At 50.0% G+C, this 13,631-nt stretch overlaps 1 protein-coding gene across 1 annotated transcript in view; it reads right to left on the bottom strand.

The window, feature by feature from the left end:
- The window catches only part of ptgir (prostaglandin I2 receptor), a 63,013-nt gene extending 49,775 nt beyond the window's left edge, over positions 1 to 13,238 (bottom strand). Inside the window, exon 1 of the mRNA XM_069907429.1 lies at positions 12,189 to 13,238. Coding sequence (XP_069763530.1) covers positions 12,189 to 12,986 — 798 coding nt within the window. The 5' untranslated portion in view covers positions 12,987 to 13,238. The remainder of the gene's footprint in view (positions 1 to 12,188) is intronic.
- Between the last annotated feature and the right edge of the window lie 393 nt (positions 13,239 to 13,631).

The raw sequence follows: 13,631 nt of genomic DNA, 5'->3' as shown, positions 1-13,631 counted from the left end.
CCAGTCAAATCTTGCCCAATTTATTTTTTCTCTCAACCCCCTTCTTCTGCCTTCCCTCCCCCCAAAACCATTGACACCCATATCTATCAACCTCTGGTTTGAATGTAACCAATAACTTGGCCTCCACAGCACTCTGTGGCCACACATCCAACAAATTCACTACCCTCTGGCTGAAGAAAATGTTCCCTTATCTCTCTTGGAAAGGAATGTCCTTTTAACATTTTAAATTCGAAGGTTGAGGGGGGATTTGATAGAGGTATATAAAATTATGAGGGGGTTAGACAGAGTAGATGTGAATAGGCTGTTCCCCTTGAGGGTAGGGGAGATTGGAATGAGGGATCATAAGTTAAGGGTTAGGAGGCAAAATCTTAGAAGTAACATGGGAGGAAGCTTCTTCACTCAGAGAGCGGTGGCTGAGTGGAATGACCTTCCGGAAGAGGTGGTTGCAGCAGGGTCAATTTTGTCATTTAAGAGGAGGTTGGATGAGTGCATGGATGTGAGGGGGTTGGAGGGCTATGGGCAGGGAGCGGGTAGGTGGGACTAGTGAAGTTCACTTAAATCGGTGTGGACTAGAGGGGCCAAGAGGGCCTGTTTCCACACTGTAATTGTTATATGGTTATATTAAATTAAATTTAGACATATCGCACGGTAACAGTCCCTTCTGGCCCATAACCCCGTGCCGCCCAGTTACATCTAATTGACCTACAATCTTTGAAGGGTGTTAGAAACTGGAGCACCTGGAGGACAACCCATGCAGATACGGGGAGAATGTTCCTTACGCACAGTGTCGGACTTGAACCCAGGTGGCTGGCGCAGTAACCAAAAAGGAAACACTAAACCCTCCTTACCTCAGAATGGATTCAAAATTCTGCAGCTATCATGGCACACAAAAAAAAAGAAATATTACATTAAAATTAAATTTTATTTTCAGCACGGTAGAAGCCGATTCCGGCCACTTAAACCCGTGCCGCCCAATTGGACCTAAATTAACCCGCTGCCCCCGTATGTTTTGAAGGAAACCAGAGCACTTGGAGAAAATCTCCACGGGGAGAAGGTATAAACACCACTGGTCGCTGGCGCTGTAACATCGTTGCGCTAACTGTGCTACCCTAAATCCTAAAATGTACTTACTCTAGAACAAAACCAAGTGCCTGCTCACTTTGTAGAAGAACAGAGTAACTCTTTCCAAGGCAAACTTTGGCCCACAACCCCTTTTTGGATGGTCTGATTATCACATGTTACAAAATGTCTCAGTTTGTTTGGCTGTCATGTACAAATTTCAAAGAGAGGGCGATTGACTTCTGAGTTATTACATAAATGAAAGTCTTATTTCCTTTTAAAGAACATCATAGCGAAATCTGAGATAGAAACACTGGATGACTTCCTCTTTCCCAATTTTAGCTGACTTGAGCTGACATAATTCTTTGAGCTGGTTAATTGTTGGGCATTTTTAGGATGCTTTCTGTGCAGAACCATGACACAAGTTTTCGTTATTACCACGCTGTTCATGTCTTAAAGATGTTCCTTAAACTGTACAGCCAATTGCCTACTTTTCAAAGTGGTGTGTTGGAAGAATTGTGCCGGCCTCGTCAGCAACAACAGTGAGTCGCCCCGCAGAGAAGGGGCAGAAAATCTCGTGAAACGGTGCGGGAGTCACAACCTGAGTCTCAACACGGACAAGATGAAGGAGATGATCGTGGACTTCAGGAGGACTAGGAACGACCGCCTTCCATTACACATCAATAACTCCAGAGTAGAGAGAGTGGAGAGCACTTGTAGTTCACTGAACTAGTGACCTATCGTGGACCCTCAACATCTGCTCACTTGTCAGGAAGGTGCAACAGCGACTGCACTTCCTGATAAGACTGAAGGGGGCAAGGCCACCGGCCGCCATTGCGTCAACCTTCTACAGGAGCTCTGTCGAGAGCGTCCTGGCTGGCTGCATCACAGTGTGGGTACGGTTGCTGTAGAGAAATGGATTGCGGTCAATCCACAGGATCAAAGGAGTGGCAGAGAGGATCCCTGGAGTCTCCCTCCCCCCTCATCGACATGACCTACTTGGACCGCTGTCTGAAGAGGGTGTGCAAAATCATTGAGAACCCTCTCCCCCTCCAGATATAGCATCTTTCAACTGCTCCCATTGGGAAAGAGATACAATATTTATTTATTTGTAGATTAGAATATGTGTCCTGCATATGCATTGTTTGTCTGTACACGTGTTGTGTCTGGTTGAGTGTCTGCGTGTTTTGCACCGAGAACCAGAGAACGCTGTTTCGTCCAGTTGTATCTGTGCACTCAGATGACTATAAACTTGACTTGATATATGATTTGTGCATATCTCAGATTCAGCACCTTTTGGTCCATTTTCTTTAGTGATTGTTGAGTCGGCAGTGGGCCAAGAGCTCTGACAGTACAACTGTCTATGTACTTCCGGGTGTGTTTAAACCACAATTTTATAAACTCTCAGCAAGATTTTTAAAAATGCAGCCACGTCACAGAGATTGAATGACAGAAGTTACGTCCTGTGATCACCCATCACCTAAAAGTCTACAACAAAATGGTGATTTTAGAAATGCAGTTTGGGGAAGTTATCAACCAGCACACAACTGGGCAGAAAGTGTGGAAATGTGTCATCTCACAAACCCTGGAAGTCTTATGACAGGAAATCATATGTGGTTTGAAGGAATTTTTATTTTTATCTCTGCAAAAGATGGACCAAAATATAATGTTCATTCCTTATGCATAGCAAGATCCAAAAGATTACAACCCCACTGCGTGTTCTATAATTCCCGCCCCGCCCCCATGGCCGTGGTAATGCAAATGGACGCGAGTGCTGGGGAGTAATTCTGAGGCTGCTCTTCCTAATGATCTCATGGGGTTCTCCACGCACGCCCACAAGAGGAGGCAGGATCACTGGTGTCACTGGGGGTGGGGGTGGGGACTGCACCGGGTGAAACCATCAGAGGGGATGACACCAGAATGACTGTCTATAAAATGTTTGTGCAGAATTTCAACAGAAATGAATTTTTTTTATTAAAAAAATCCCGCAGTTAGTTCTAACAACAAAAACTTTTTTTGTAAACCCATGTATCAAGGCTAAAACTCGATGCTCGTTTACTTTTCGAACCTTCTAATGCGCTCCCGTCAGGCCCACACCCCCGCTCAGTGCCGCCACTACTCTGGACATACAAGGAACCTGCACCTGTTCCTTCTAAGATCTGGGGCGGGGGAGGATGGTGTAGCCGGTCAGCACACTTTCCATCATACATTTGTAGAAATTTGCCAGGGGTTTTTGATGTCATACAGAACCTCTGCAAACTCCTGAAGAAGCAGTGAATGTTTGCACGATGACGCTGCCACAAAGCACCGATGCAACAAATTCCGTTTCTGATACTGAAGTCGAGGCGCTGACGTGCTTTCTTCATGATGCCATTGGTGTGTTGGATCCGGGAAACATCCTCCGAGCTGGTGACTCCCAAGAACTTAAATTTGCTCACCCTCTCCACCTCTGGTCATGGACACCATCACTGAGAGCTAGTTAAAAGCCCAGATCGGTTTATCTCCTTGAATTAAAATTTTTCAGTGCCGTAGTGGGATTTGGGCATATTTCGGCATCAGATGACTGGCACGGGGTAGCATGTCAACTTCAGTGACATGGGGATTAACCCTGACCTCCAACGATTTCCAAAGACGAGCTGGCGTTGGAAAGGATTCAGAGAAGATTTACTCAAATGATACCAGGAATGAAAGTGTTAGCGTTTGAGGGAACGATTGTCGGCTCTTGGACTGGACTCGTTGGGGTACAGAAGGTTGGGGGAGGGGGAGGAGACCTCTTTTCGAATTTTCGAGAGCTGAAGGGCCTGGACAGAGCAGATGCGGCAAGGATGTCTCCCACGGTGGGGGAGTCGAGCACAACTTCAGGATAAGATGGTGTCAATTTAAAGCAGAGACGTGGAAAAATGTTTTTAGTCAGAGGGTCTGTGGAACTTGTTGCGACAGGTGGCTGTGGAAGTGAGGTCGCTGGCAGTATTTCATTAGTCAGGGGATTAAGGGCTATGGGGTGAAGGCCAGGGAGTGGGGCGATGGATCAGCTCATTTTTACAATGGCGGAACAGACTTGATGGGCCATTGGGCCTACTTCTGCCCTAATGGTACATCTTGTGACCTTATTCACATCGAGCTTGCGTGGTCTCCCTGTTACTCAGTAAGTGAGTGGAAATTCCTCTGGTGGCCTAAAGAACTGCGGGCTGGCCGGTTAATTGACCATTTTAAATGTCTCCGGGTGTGTAGGTGGAGGGTAGACTCCGGAGGGATTTATGCAGAGAATAAAATGGGATGAATGGTAAATGTGCGCCTGATGGCCATTGTGCATTAAACGATCTGTTTCCAGGCAACATAACTCCACGACACCTTTACTGTTAAGTCTGCAATCTAAAAACTCCAAGCCATTTACAAAAACGTTAATTGCCTCACGATAAAGATCTGTTCTTGCAACTTGGTCAAATAAATGTCCTACTCAAGAGACCATATGCAGATCAGACTCAAAGCAGGTGCTCGTGTTCAATAGAAATGTGTCGATTTGCCTGTGGCTTTAATAACCTTCTCCAGTAAAAGCAGCATGGAATAAACCAAGCTCTTTCTTATCAAATCAATTTTATGTCACATCAGGTTTCCCCTAATGAAAAGCATAGTAATTCACTCAGTATCAGCCTTTGAGGTTCACTTGTGCATTTGCTAAATGTCCATTTTAATGAAGTTGTGTATCATCAATCCCTTGTCGTTCAGATGGAGAGGAAAATTAAGACCATAAGATATAGCAGAAATAAGGCTATTCAGCCCATCGAATCTACCCTGACAATTATGAGTTGATCCAACTCAGACTCACTGTCGGGTCTTCTCCCAATAACCTTTGATGCCCTCGCTGATCAAGAAAACCTATAAATCTCTCCCTTAAATATACCCAGTGGGTTGGCCTCCAAAATTGCCTGTGGCAACAAATTCCACATTTTCACCACCCTTTGGCAAAAGAAATGTCTCTGCAGCCCTGTCCTCAGTGGGCACCTCGTAAAGTTGTGCCCTCTTGTCCCAGACTCCCCCACCAAGGGAAACAATCTTTCTACATCTACTCTGTACGTGCCTTTCAACATTTGAAATGTTTCAATGAGATTTCCCTCCCTCCCCCACCTCATTCTCCTAAATTCCAATGAATACAAGCTGGCAGTCCATCACATGATAACCCTTTCATTCCGACAATCATCCTTGTGAATCCTCTCCAACGCCAGCACATCCTTTCTTAAACGAGGAAAACGTACAGGGTATGTAGGTTAATTGGGTGTAATTAGACAGCTCGTGGGCGAGAAGGGCTTGTTACCGTGCTGTATATCTAAAAATAAACTGCTCACAATACCTCATGAGGTCCTAAGAAGTTGAACTGTGATGGTGTGGTGACACAACCACAACACTTGGCTGGACTCCTACCGGCAATTACTGAGAGGCTGGCCCCACCTGGCCAATCACTGGCCTGTATATAGACTCGAGCCGGCCCCCTCCCGGGGTCAGTCAGAGTCGTGAAGCCAGCAAAGGACAGTCAGCCACACATGGAGCCAGCAAAGACATTAAGACTGGTGTGTACAGAGCTTGAGCTGTAGTACAGTCTCCTCGTGTTTTGTGCTTGCTGCGCCACAACGCATCACAGATGGCTTCGTTTAAAACTCCAGGCACGTGAGCAAAGTTATTCAGTAAAGCAGACTTTCCCTCTCCTACCATTGGCATAGCGACTACTTAAATAGTATGTGAGTGGAAAGAAAAAAGGTGGAGAACCACTGATCTATTCAAATATATAGATAAATGTTGCTTTGTGCAAATCTTGGATGGTTCGTGTGAGAAGTTCCTTTGCTTGTTCAGCATTTTCACATAATTAAGGTGTGGCATCCACAGCCATATTGAAGTGGTGGACTCCAAAATAAATAAATAAATAAAATTAATATGGCTCAGTGATAAATAGTTGACCCCCCCCACCCCACCCTCCTAATGACTGGTCCCTGGATTTAAACTTTCCACTCAGAGGAAATATTGCTTTCAGTACATGTTATTATAAGGCTGAGAGAAGGAACTTGCTCGGATCTTTTCTTTTACTGTTCTGTAATAAAACTGAAAATGTAATATTACATGAAATTTCCTTTAGTCCACCATAAGGCATCAGCAGAAATTGCCGGCGCCTCTTACAGTGAGAGAATGAGAAGCCTTTGCAGAGTACCAGAATGTTTATGGGTCCCGCAGCCTCCATAGCCCACACTTCAGTGAAAACCGTCAGCAAAACACACGCTTCAGATCCAAACCTCTGATTCGATCAGGAAGCCCTTGGCACCCTCTCCCATCCCGGTTCTGTTACCTGATGCCCCTTCAGCCAGTCTCCAGCAGATCACAGCCCGGTGCGATTCCCTTGAAAGGCAGTCGCCAGCAGACCATGTGGGTTCCTCGCCTCGAGTCTCCCGCGGCCTGCTGCCTGCGCTCTCTTCAGCCTCAGAGTCCCCCGCGGGTCCGCCGCCGTGGTCACCGTCCCGTGGGTCGTCTCCTCTGCTGCTCCTTCTCTCGGTTTTCTAAGGTCTTGCACGAGTCCTTGGCTTCCCCCCCGATTCTGCTCATGGCCGCTGCCGATCATAGATACTGCCATCTTGGGCCCAGACCCCACGGTCCCAGGATTTTAAAATCAACCACCGTCAGCTCCTTTACTGGGCCGTTTAAAGCCTGATGGCAGTAGGACGGATTAGTAGGAACCTGCGGGCGAGGGGTGGGGGTAGGAGCGCTGGCTGCTCACCGCCCCTGCAAAAAGGTAGTGGACACAGCCCAGGGCATCATGGGCAAAACCCTCCCACTGTCGAGAACATCTACAGTGAACGCTGCCGTCGGAGAACATCAAGTACCCGCACCACCCAGCGCACGCTCTGTTCTCGCTGCTGCCATCAGGAGAGAGGTTTCGGCACAACACCCACAGGTTCAGGAACTGCTGCTACCCCTCTACCATCGGACTCCTCAATGACAAACTCAATCTGGGGTTTATTTAAGGACTCCTACTTCAATTAATTTTTTTTTCTCTCTGTATTGTCAGTTTGTTTATATTGCTTACACATTTACATTTGCCATGTTTTTTATTTTAAGGGGTAATTCTGCCTCCTCTGCAGGGGAAAAAATGTCGCAGGGTTGTACATGGTGTTATGCATGTACTCTTGACAATAAATCTGGAATCTGAATCTGAAATCTGAGGTTACAGAGATTTCTTTAAGCTGTGCAATTCAGATACTAACAATTGCTGAACAAATACAAATCTTATTCAGAAGCGCGCTACTTTTAGTTGAAAAGTGGCAGGACATCTTTTATGCATGATCAACAGGACCTACTAAAAAGCTCAGAAATGCTGGAGTAACTCAGCCAATCTCACGGCATCCAGAGGAGAAAAAGATATCTTCCTGCCACCCTCGATCGTCGGTAATATATCTTTACCTCCTCGGGTCGCTGCAAGACCGACTGAGTTCCTCCTTTGTCTCTGGGTTCTTACCACCATCACAGACTTCAGATAGAGACCTACTGTAGTTCAGCACCCCACTGAAAGAGCGTACAGCCTTCCTCCCGAACACAATGAACATTCAACATGCATTAAGCACTGGAATTACCAGGAGGAGGAACAGTTATTCAGAAAGGTATGGTGTCAGGAGACAGCAATGAATAAATTTACATTAAATATAAGAACATAAGAGACAGGAGCAGGAGTCGGCCATCCGGCCCGTCGAGCCCTGCAATGAGATCTGACGAGGGGCTCCTCTCCTCCTACCTGCCTTTTCCCCGTATCCCTTAATTCCACAACTATGTAAAAATCGACCTAATCTTAAATGTATTTATGGAGGTCGCCACCACTGCTTCAATGGTCAACGAATTCTACAGATTCCCCATCCTCTGGGTAAAGCAGTTCCTCCTCATCTCCATTCTGGATCTTGAGGTTATGTCCTCTAATTCTGGTCTCTGGTATCTATGCCTTTCATAATTTTATATGCTTCAATAAGATCTCATTTTTCTAAATCCCAGTGAGTACAATCCCAAATTGAGGTAAAGCTCATCAAAAACATGTTAATAATTTATCTCCTCCACTTCTCTACAAATAGAGGAAACGTATCTCAGCGTTGCCAATTAACAAAGTAAGGAAGTTCAAGATTTATTCTGAGGTCACAAGTCAATTTATTAGAGCATGTGGTTCTCGACCTTTTTTCTTTCCACTCACATTCCATCTTAAGTCATCCCTTACTAACCACAGAGCGCCTGTGGAATCCTATGCCATTAGTGCTCTGTGGTCAGTAAGGGATGACTTAAGGTGGTACGTGAGTTGGAAGAAAATGGTTGCGAACCACTGTAGAGGATCATGACAAAATGCTTAGAATTCAGAGAATTTATGCAGTATCCCATGCGATAGAAATACACCGAAGACACTCTCAGACACCGAACTATGCCGCACCTTAAAGGCAGCCCTTTTTTCCTTAACTGTTACGCAAGCTCAGATTTAACTTTGGAGAAAATATATGCAAACGGCAGAGAAACTATTTGCTGTTATGAGCAGGTTAATGCACTTATCATTTTAATTTGAGCCAGAGAAATATACCATGCTTCTGCGAACTGTCTATTTGAACATAAAGCTCTCAAGTACACTAATCTTACTTTATTATTCCCCACATTGCCATCTGTAAACTTTACCACTCAACTACGCACTGCCAATTTATAGCGGCCAATAGACCTGCTTGGTTTGGAGGGTGCGGGGGGAATGGGAGACCCACCTCATCACAGTGAGAACGTGCAAATACCATATGGTCAAGGTTGATCCAAAGGGTCTATCCACCAAGCACCCATTTGCACCAAATCTGCACCCTGCCCATTTTATTCACCCACCAGCTGTGCCACCATTCACAGAGCTGTCCGGGCCAAGCATCTTGCTGTCTGCTTCAGAGCACACTTAAAAATCAACCAGGATCCTGATGGACAGAAGACACCAGGTAAGGACCCCAGATTTCTTTCTCTGACGGTACGTTACTAAATGACTGGGCGGTTACAGTGCCAGCCACCCGGGTTCAAATCTGGCACTGTCCGTAAGTAGTTGGCACGTTCTCCCTGTGTCTGTGTGGCTTTCCTCTGGGCACTCCGGTTTCTTCCCACCATTCAAAGCGTATGGGGTTTGTAGGTTAATTAGCATAATTGGGTGGCATGGATTGAAATGGTCAGAATCGGCTTCTACAGAGGTATGTATTTTTAAAATTAACCCTTTGGACTCCCTGTCCCTGTTATTCGGGACTACCAGCCAGTGCATCTAATCCATGGCTCTGCGATCAGGGACTACCAGGCAGTGCATCTACTCCATCTCCCTGTTTTCAGGGACTGGTTTTATGTCCACCAACTGGTTTGTACTGGTGTCTGAACTGTAGTTTGCCCATGGAACCAGTCCGGAGTATATATGACGAAAGGTTAAAAAAAATGGTCTGAGTCTAAAGGGTTGAAGGTACAATAGAATTGACCAGTAGGACAACTGGTCACCTGATGTTACCCTTGGTGTAAGCGGGTGATAATACAGCATTGATGGGCATGTGTGAGAGAGCAGGCAACAGGCAAATAAGGAATGGGGTATGGAGTGGAACACTGAAGTGTGTAGACCCTGAGATTGTAGTAAAAATGCCGAGGAACTGAGCTGGAGGAGATAAAGATATATCACCAAAGTTTCAGGAATATGATAGATGGGTTTGCTCCTAGAGTTAGCATGGACTCAATGGGCCGAATGATCCCCTTCTCTCTTGTATACACAACATTACCTGCACCCTCAGTGAATACCTTTCAATTGATTTTTGACAGCTATTTATTCAACTCTCCACCGCTCTTTGTTTTACACCCAGGAAGGATGGAGACCTTCATTAACACCGCATTTTACCTCCACTGCGAGGTTTCATTCCATCTTTCGCTAAATCCAATTGCCCCATCAGGGAACTGAACTCGCCACCTCCGGGTTAATTGCCCGAAATGTGGCTCATATAGCTCTATCCTTGCTACATGGTGAGTTTCTCCAGCATCGCGATTATACTGAAAGTCCCAGGGTTGGTTCCTTGTGGCCAGCGAGACACTGCTGGCAAGTTTTGGCGCACAGGCATAGACAGTGTGCAGATCCCGGTTTGTCCCCCAGTCGGACAAGACACCGGTTTGTCCCCCAGTCGGACAAGACACCGGTTTGTCCCCCAGTCGGACAAGACACCGGTTTGTCCCCCAGTCGGACAAGACACCGGTTTGTCCCCCAGTCGGACAAGACACCGGTTTGTCCCCCAGTCGGACAAGACACCGGTTTGTCCCCCAGTCGGACAAGACACCGGTTTGTCCCCCAGTCGGACAAGACACCGGTTTGTCCCCCAGTCGGACAAGACACCGGTTTGTCCCCCAGTCGGACAAGACACCGGTTTGTCCCCCAGTCGGACAAGACACCGGTTTGTCCCCCAGTCGGACAAGACACCGGTTTGTCCCCCAGTCGGACAAGACACCGGTTTGTCCCCCAGTCGGACAAGACACCGGTTTGTCCCCCAGTCGGACAAGACACCGGTTTGTCCCCCAGTCGGACAAGACACCGGTTTGTCCCCCAGTCGGACAAGACACCGGTTTGTCCCCCAGTCGGACAAGACACCGGTTTGTCCCCCAGTCGGACAAGACACCGGTTTGTCCCCCAGTCGGACAAGACACCGGTTTGTCCCCCAGTCGGACAAGACACCGGTTTGTCCCCCAGTCGGACAAGACACCGGTTTGTCCCCCAGTCGGACAAGACACCGGTTTGTCCCCCAGTCGGACAAGACACCGGTTTGTCCCCCAGTCGGACAAGACACCGGTTTGTCCCCCAGTCGGACAAGACACCGGTTTGTCCCCCAGTCGGACAAGACACCGGTTTGTCCCCCAGTCGGACAAGACACCGGTTTGTCCCCCAGTCGGACAAGACACCGGTTTGTCCCCCAGTCGGACAAGACACCGGTTTGTCCCCCAGTCGGGAGAGACCCCCGTTTGTCCCCCAGTCGGGAGAGACCCCCGTTTGTCCCCCAGTCGGGAGAGACCCCCGTTTGTCCCCCAGTCGGGAGAGACCCCCGTTTGTCCCCCAGTCGGGAGAGACCCCCGTTTGTCCCCCAGTCGGGAGAGACCCCCGTTTGACCCCCAGTCGGGAGAGACCCCCGTTTGACCCCCAGTCGGGAGAGACCCCCGTTTGACCCCCAGTCGGGAGAGACCCCCGTTTGACCCCCAGTCGGGAGAGACCCCCGTTTGACCCCCAGTCGGGAGAGACCCCCGTTTGACCCCCAGTCGGGAGAGACCCCCGTTTGACCCCCAGTCGGGAGAGACCCCCGTTTGACCCCCAGTCGGGAGAGACCCCCGTTTGACCCCCAGTCGGGAACGACCCCCGTTTGACCCCCAGTCGGGAACGACCCCCGTTTGACCCCCAGTCGGGAACGACCCCCGTTTGACCCCCAGTCGGGAACGACCCCCGTTTGACCCCCAGTCGGGAACGACCCCCGTTTGTCCCCCAGTCGGGAACGACCCCCGTTTGTCCCCCAGTCGGGAACGACCCCCGTTTGTCCCCCAGTCGGGAACGACCCCCGTTTGTCCCCCAGTCGGGAACGACCCCCGTTTGTCCCCCAGTCGGGAACGACCCCCGTTTGTCCCCCAGTCGGGAACGACCCCCGTTTGTCCCCCAGTCGGGAACGACCCCCGTTTGTCCCCCAGTCGGGAACGACCCCCGTTTGTCCCCCAGTCGGGAACGACCCCCGTTTGTCCCCCAGTCGGGAACGACCCCCGTTTGTCCCCCAGTCGGGAACGACCCCCGTTTGTCCCCCAGTCGGGAACGACCCCCGTTTGTCCCCCAGTCGGGAACGACCCCCGTTTGTCCCCCAGTCGGGAACGACCCCCGTTTGTCCCCCAGTCGGGAACGACCCCCGTTTGTCCCCCAGTCGGGAACGACCCCCGTTTGTCCCCCAGTCGGGAACGACCCCCGTTTGTCCCCCAGTCGGGAACGACCCCCGTTTGTCCCCCAGTCGGGAACGACCCCCGTTTGTCCCCCAGTCGGGAACGACCCCCGTTTGTCCCCCAGTCGGGAACGACCCCCGTTTGCTTGAAGAAAGGTCCTGGAAGCTGCTTACCGTCAGGGGAAGGGAGCAGATGCCGAATATGGTGGTCATGAGGGCCAGCAGAATGAGGTGGTCCACCTCCTCCTCCCTCTGGCCGAACACGCTCTTTCTGCGCCTCTGCGAGCCGAGCACGGAGCCCCTCCGCGTCCTCTGGCCCCTGTGCATCTTGCCGAGGCTGACGATCACCGAGGCGTTGCACAGCAGGATCGCCACGATCAGGAAGGCGATGAGGCCGGCGTAGAGCAGGGAGAAAGCCGCCACCGCGGGGTCCTGCGACTTCATCTGGACGAAGCACCAGGTCCCCGGGCAGTACTGCTTGTGCTGGCCCAACCCCACCAGGGGCAGGGCGCAGAACACGGCGCTGAAGGCGTAGACCACCGGGAGCACAGTCTTGGCGTAGCCTCGGGAGATGTACTGGGAATAATAGTAGGGGTAGCTGATGGCCAAGCAACGTTCCACCGCCATAGCGCACAGGATGAGGGTGGGCGCCAGCCCGAAGAAGATCATCGCGGACGAGAAGAGGTCGCAGAGCGAGTGGTCTCCCGCCAGCCCAATCATGGACTTCTTCTTGGCGTACTCCACGAAGACGATCGGGCTCAAGAAGCAAGTGCCCAGCAAGTCGGTGACGGTCAGTCCGGTCACCAGGATGCAGAAGACGGAGGACTTGGTCCGCAGTTCCTTCCTATGCACCCCCAGGATGACCAAGGCCAGAAGGTTTCCAAAGAGACCGAGCAGAAACATCAAGATGCTCACCAGGGGCTTGCTGTCTTCCAGGATCTCGGTCATGGTTCCGCAGGTCGTGTTGTTCATCGCTGTAGAGTCCCCCCTCTCTCTCTTTCCCTTCTCACCCAAGCGCGCAAAGTTTCTCCAAAGTTGCCAACTTCAGGGGCACCCGGCGCCCTGCCCTGTTCCCCTCCCCTGGACTTTCATGTCGGCCAGGCGCTGGCCGAAGCAGAGAGAGAGAGAGAGAGGGACGGGGGAGAAACACTTCTCTTGATCTGAAACCATAGCAAGCAGTGACACCCCCTTTGTATCAGAGAAGCGGAGGCGGGACCTCGGGGACTGACGGTTCCGGAGCGAGAGGAGACCAGCGCAGGACCTCTTAAAGTGGTACCGTCCTCGAAACCCAGGGACCTAAGTCATCAAGCTCCCCCAGAATACCCTCCCTCCGGGTCAGGAGCCATCTATATGTTTCTTACTCGATTCCCTTTGAATTGAAATTTTCAAAAATGATGGGGACCTTCGATGGATCGTTTTCAGTGATTTGATACGAATCGTGGTGGTGGGTCTTCCTTCCTCTGGGCTCCCATGAGTCCGATCCTGGAAAGTGGCCCACCGAGCGAAGGCGTGTGTTTGTTTGCCCCAAGAAGCCCGCGAATGCTTCACAAATCCACCAACTGGTTCCAACGGCGCGGAAATTGCCACAGGTGGCTTGACCGGGAGCGTGGACCCTGA

The sequence above is a fragment of the Narcine bancroftii genome, chromosome 13 (genome assembly GCF_036971445.1).
Source record: "Narcine bancroftii isolate sNarBan1 chromosome 13, sNarBan1.hap1, whole genome shotgun sequence".
NCBI lineage: Eukaryota > Metazoa > Chordata > Chondrichthyes > Torpediniformes > Narcinidae > Narcine > Narcine bancroftii.
This window is presented reverse-complemented; position numbering and strand designations above follow the sequence as displayed.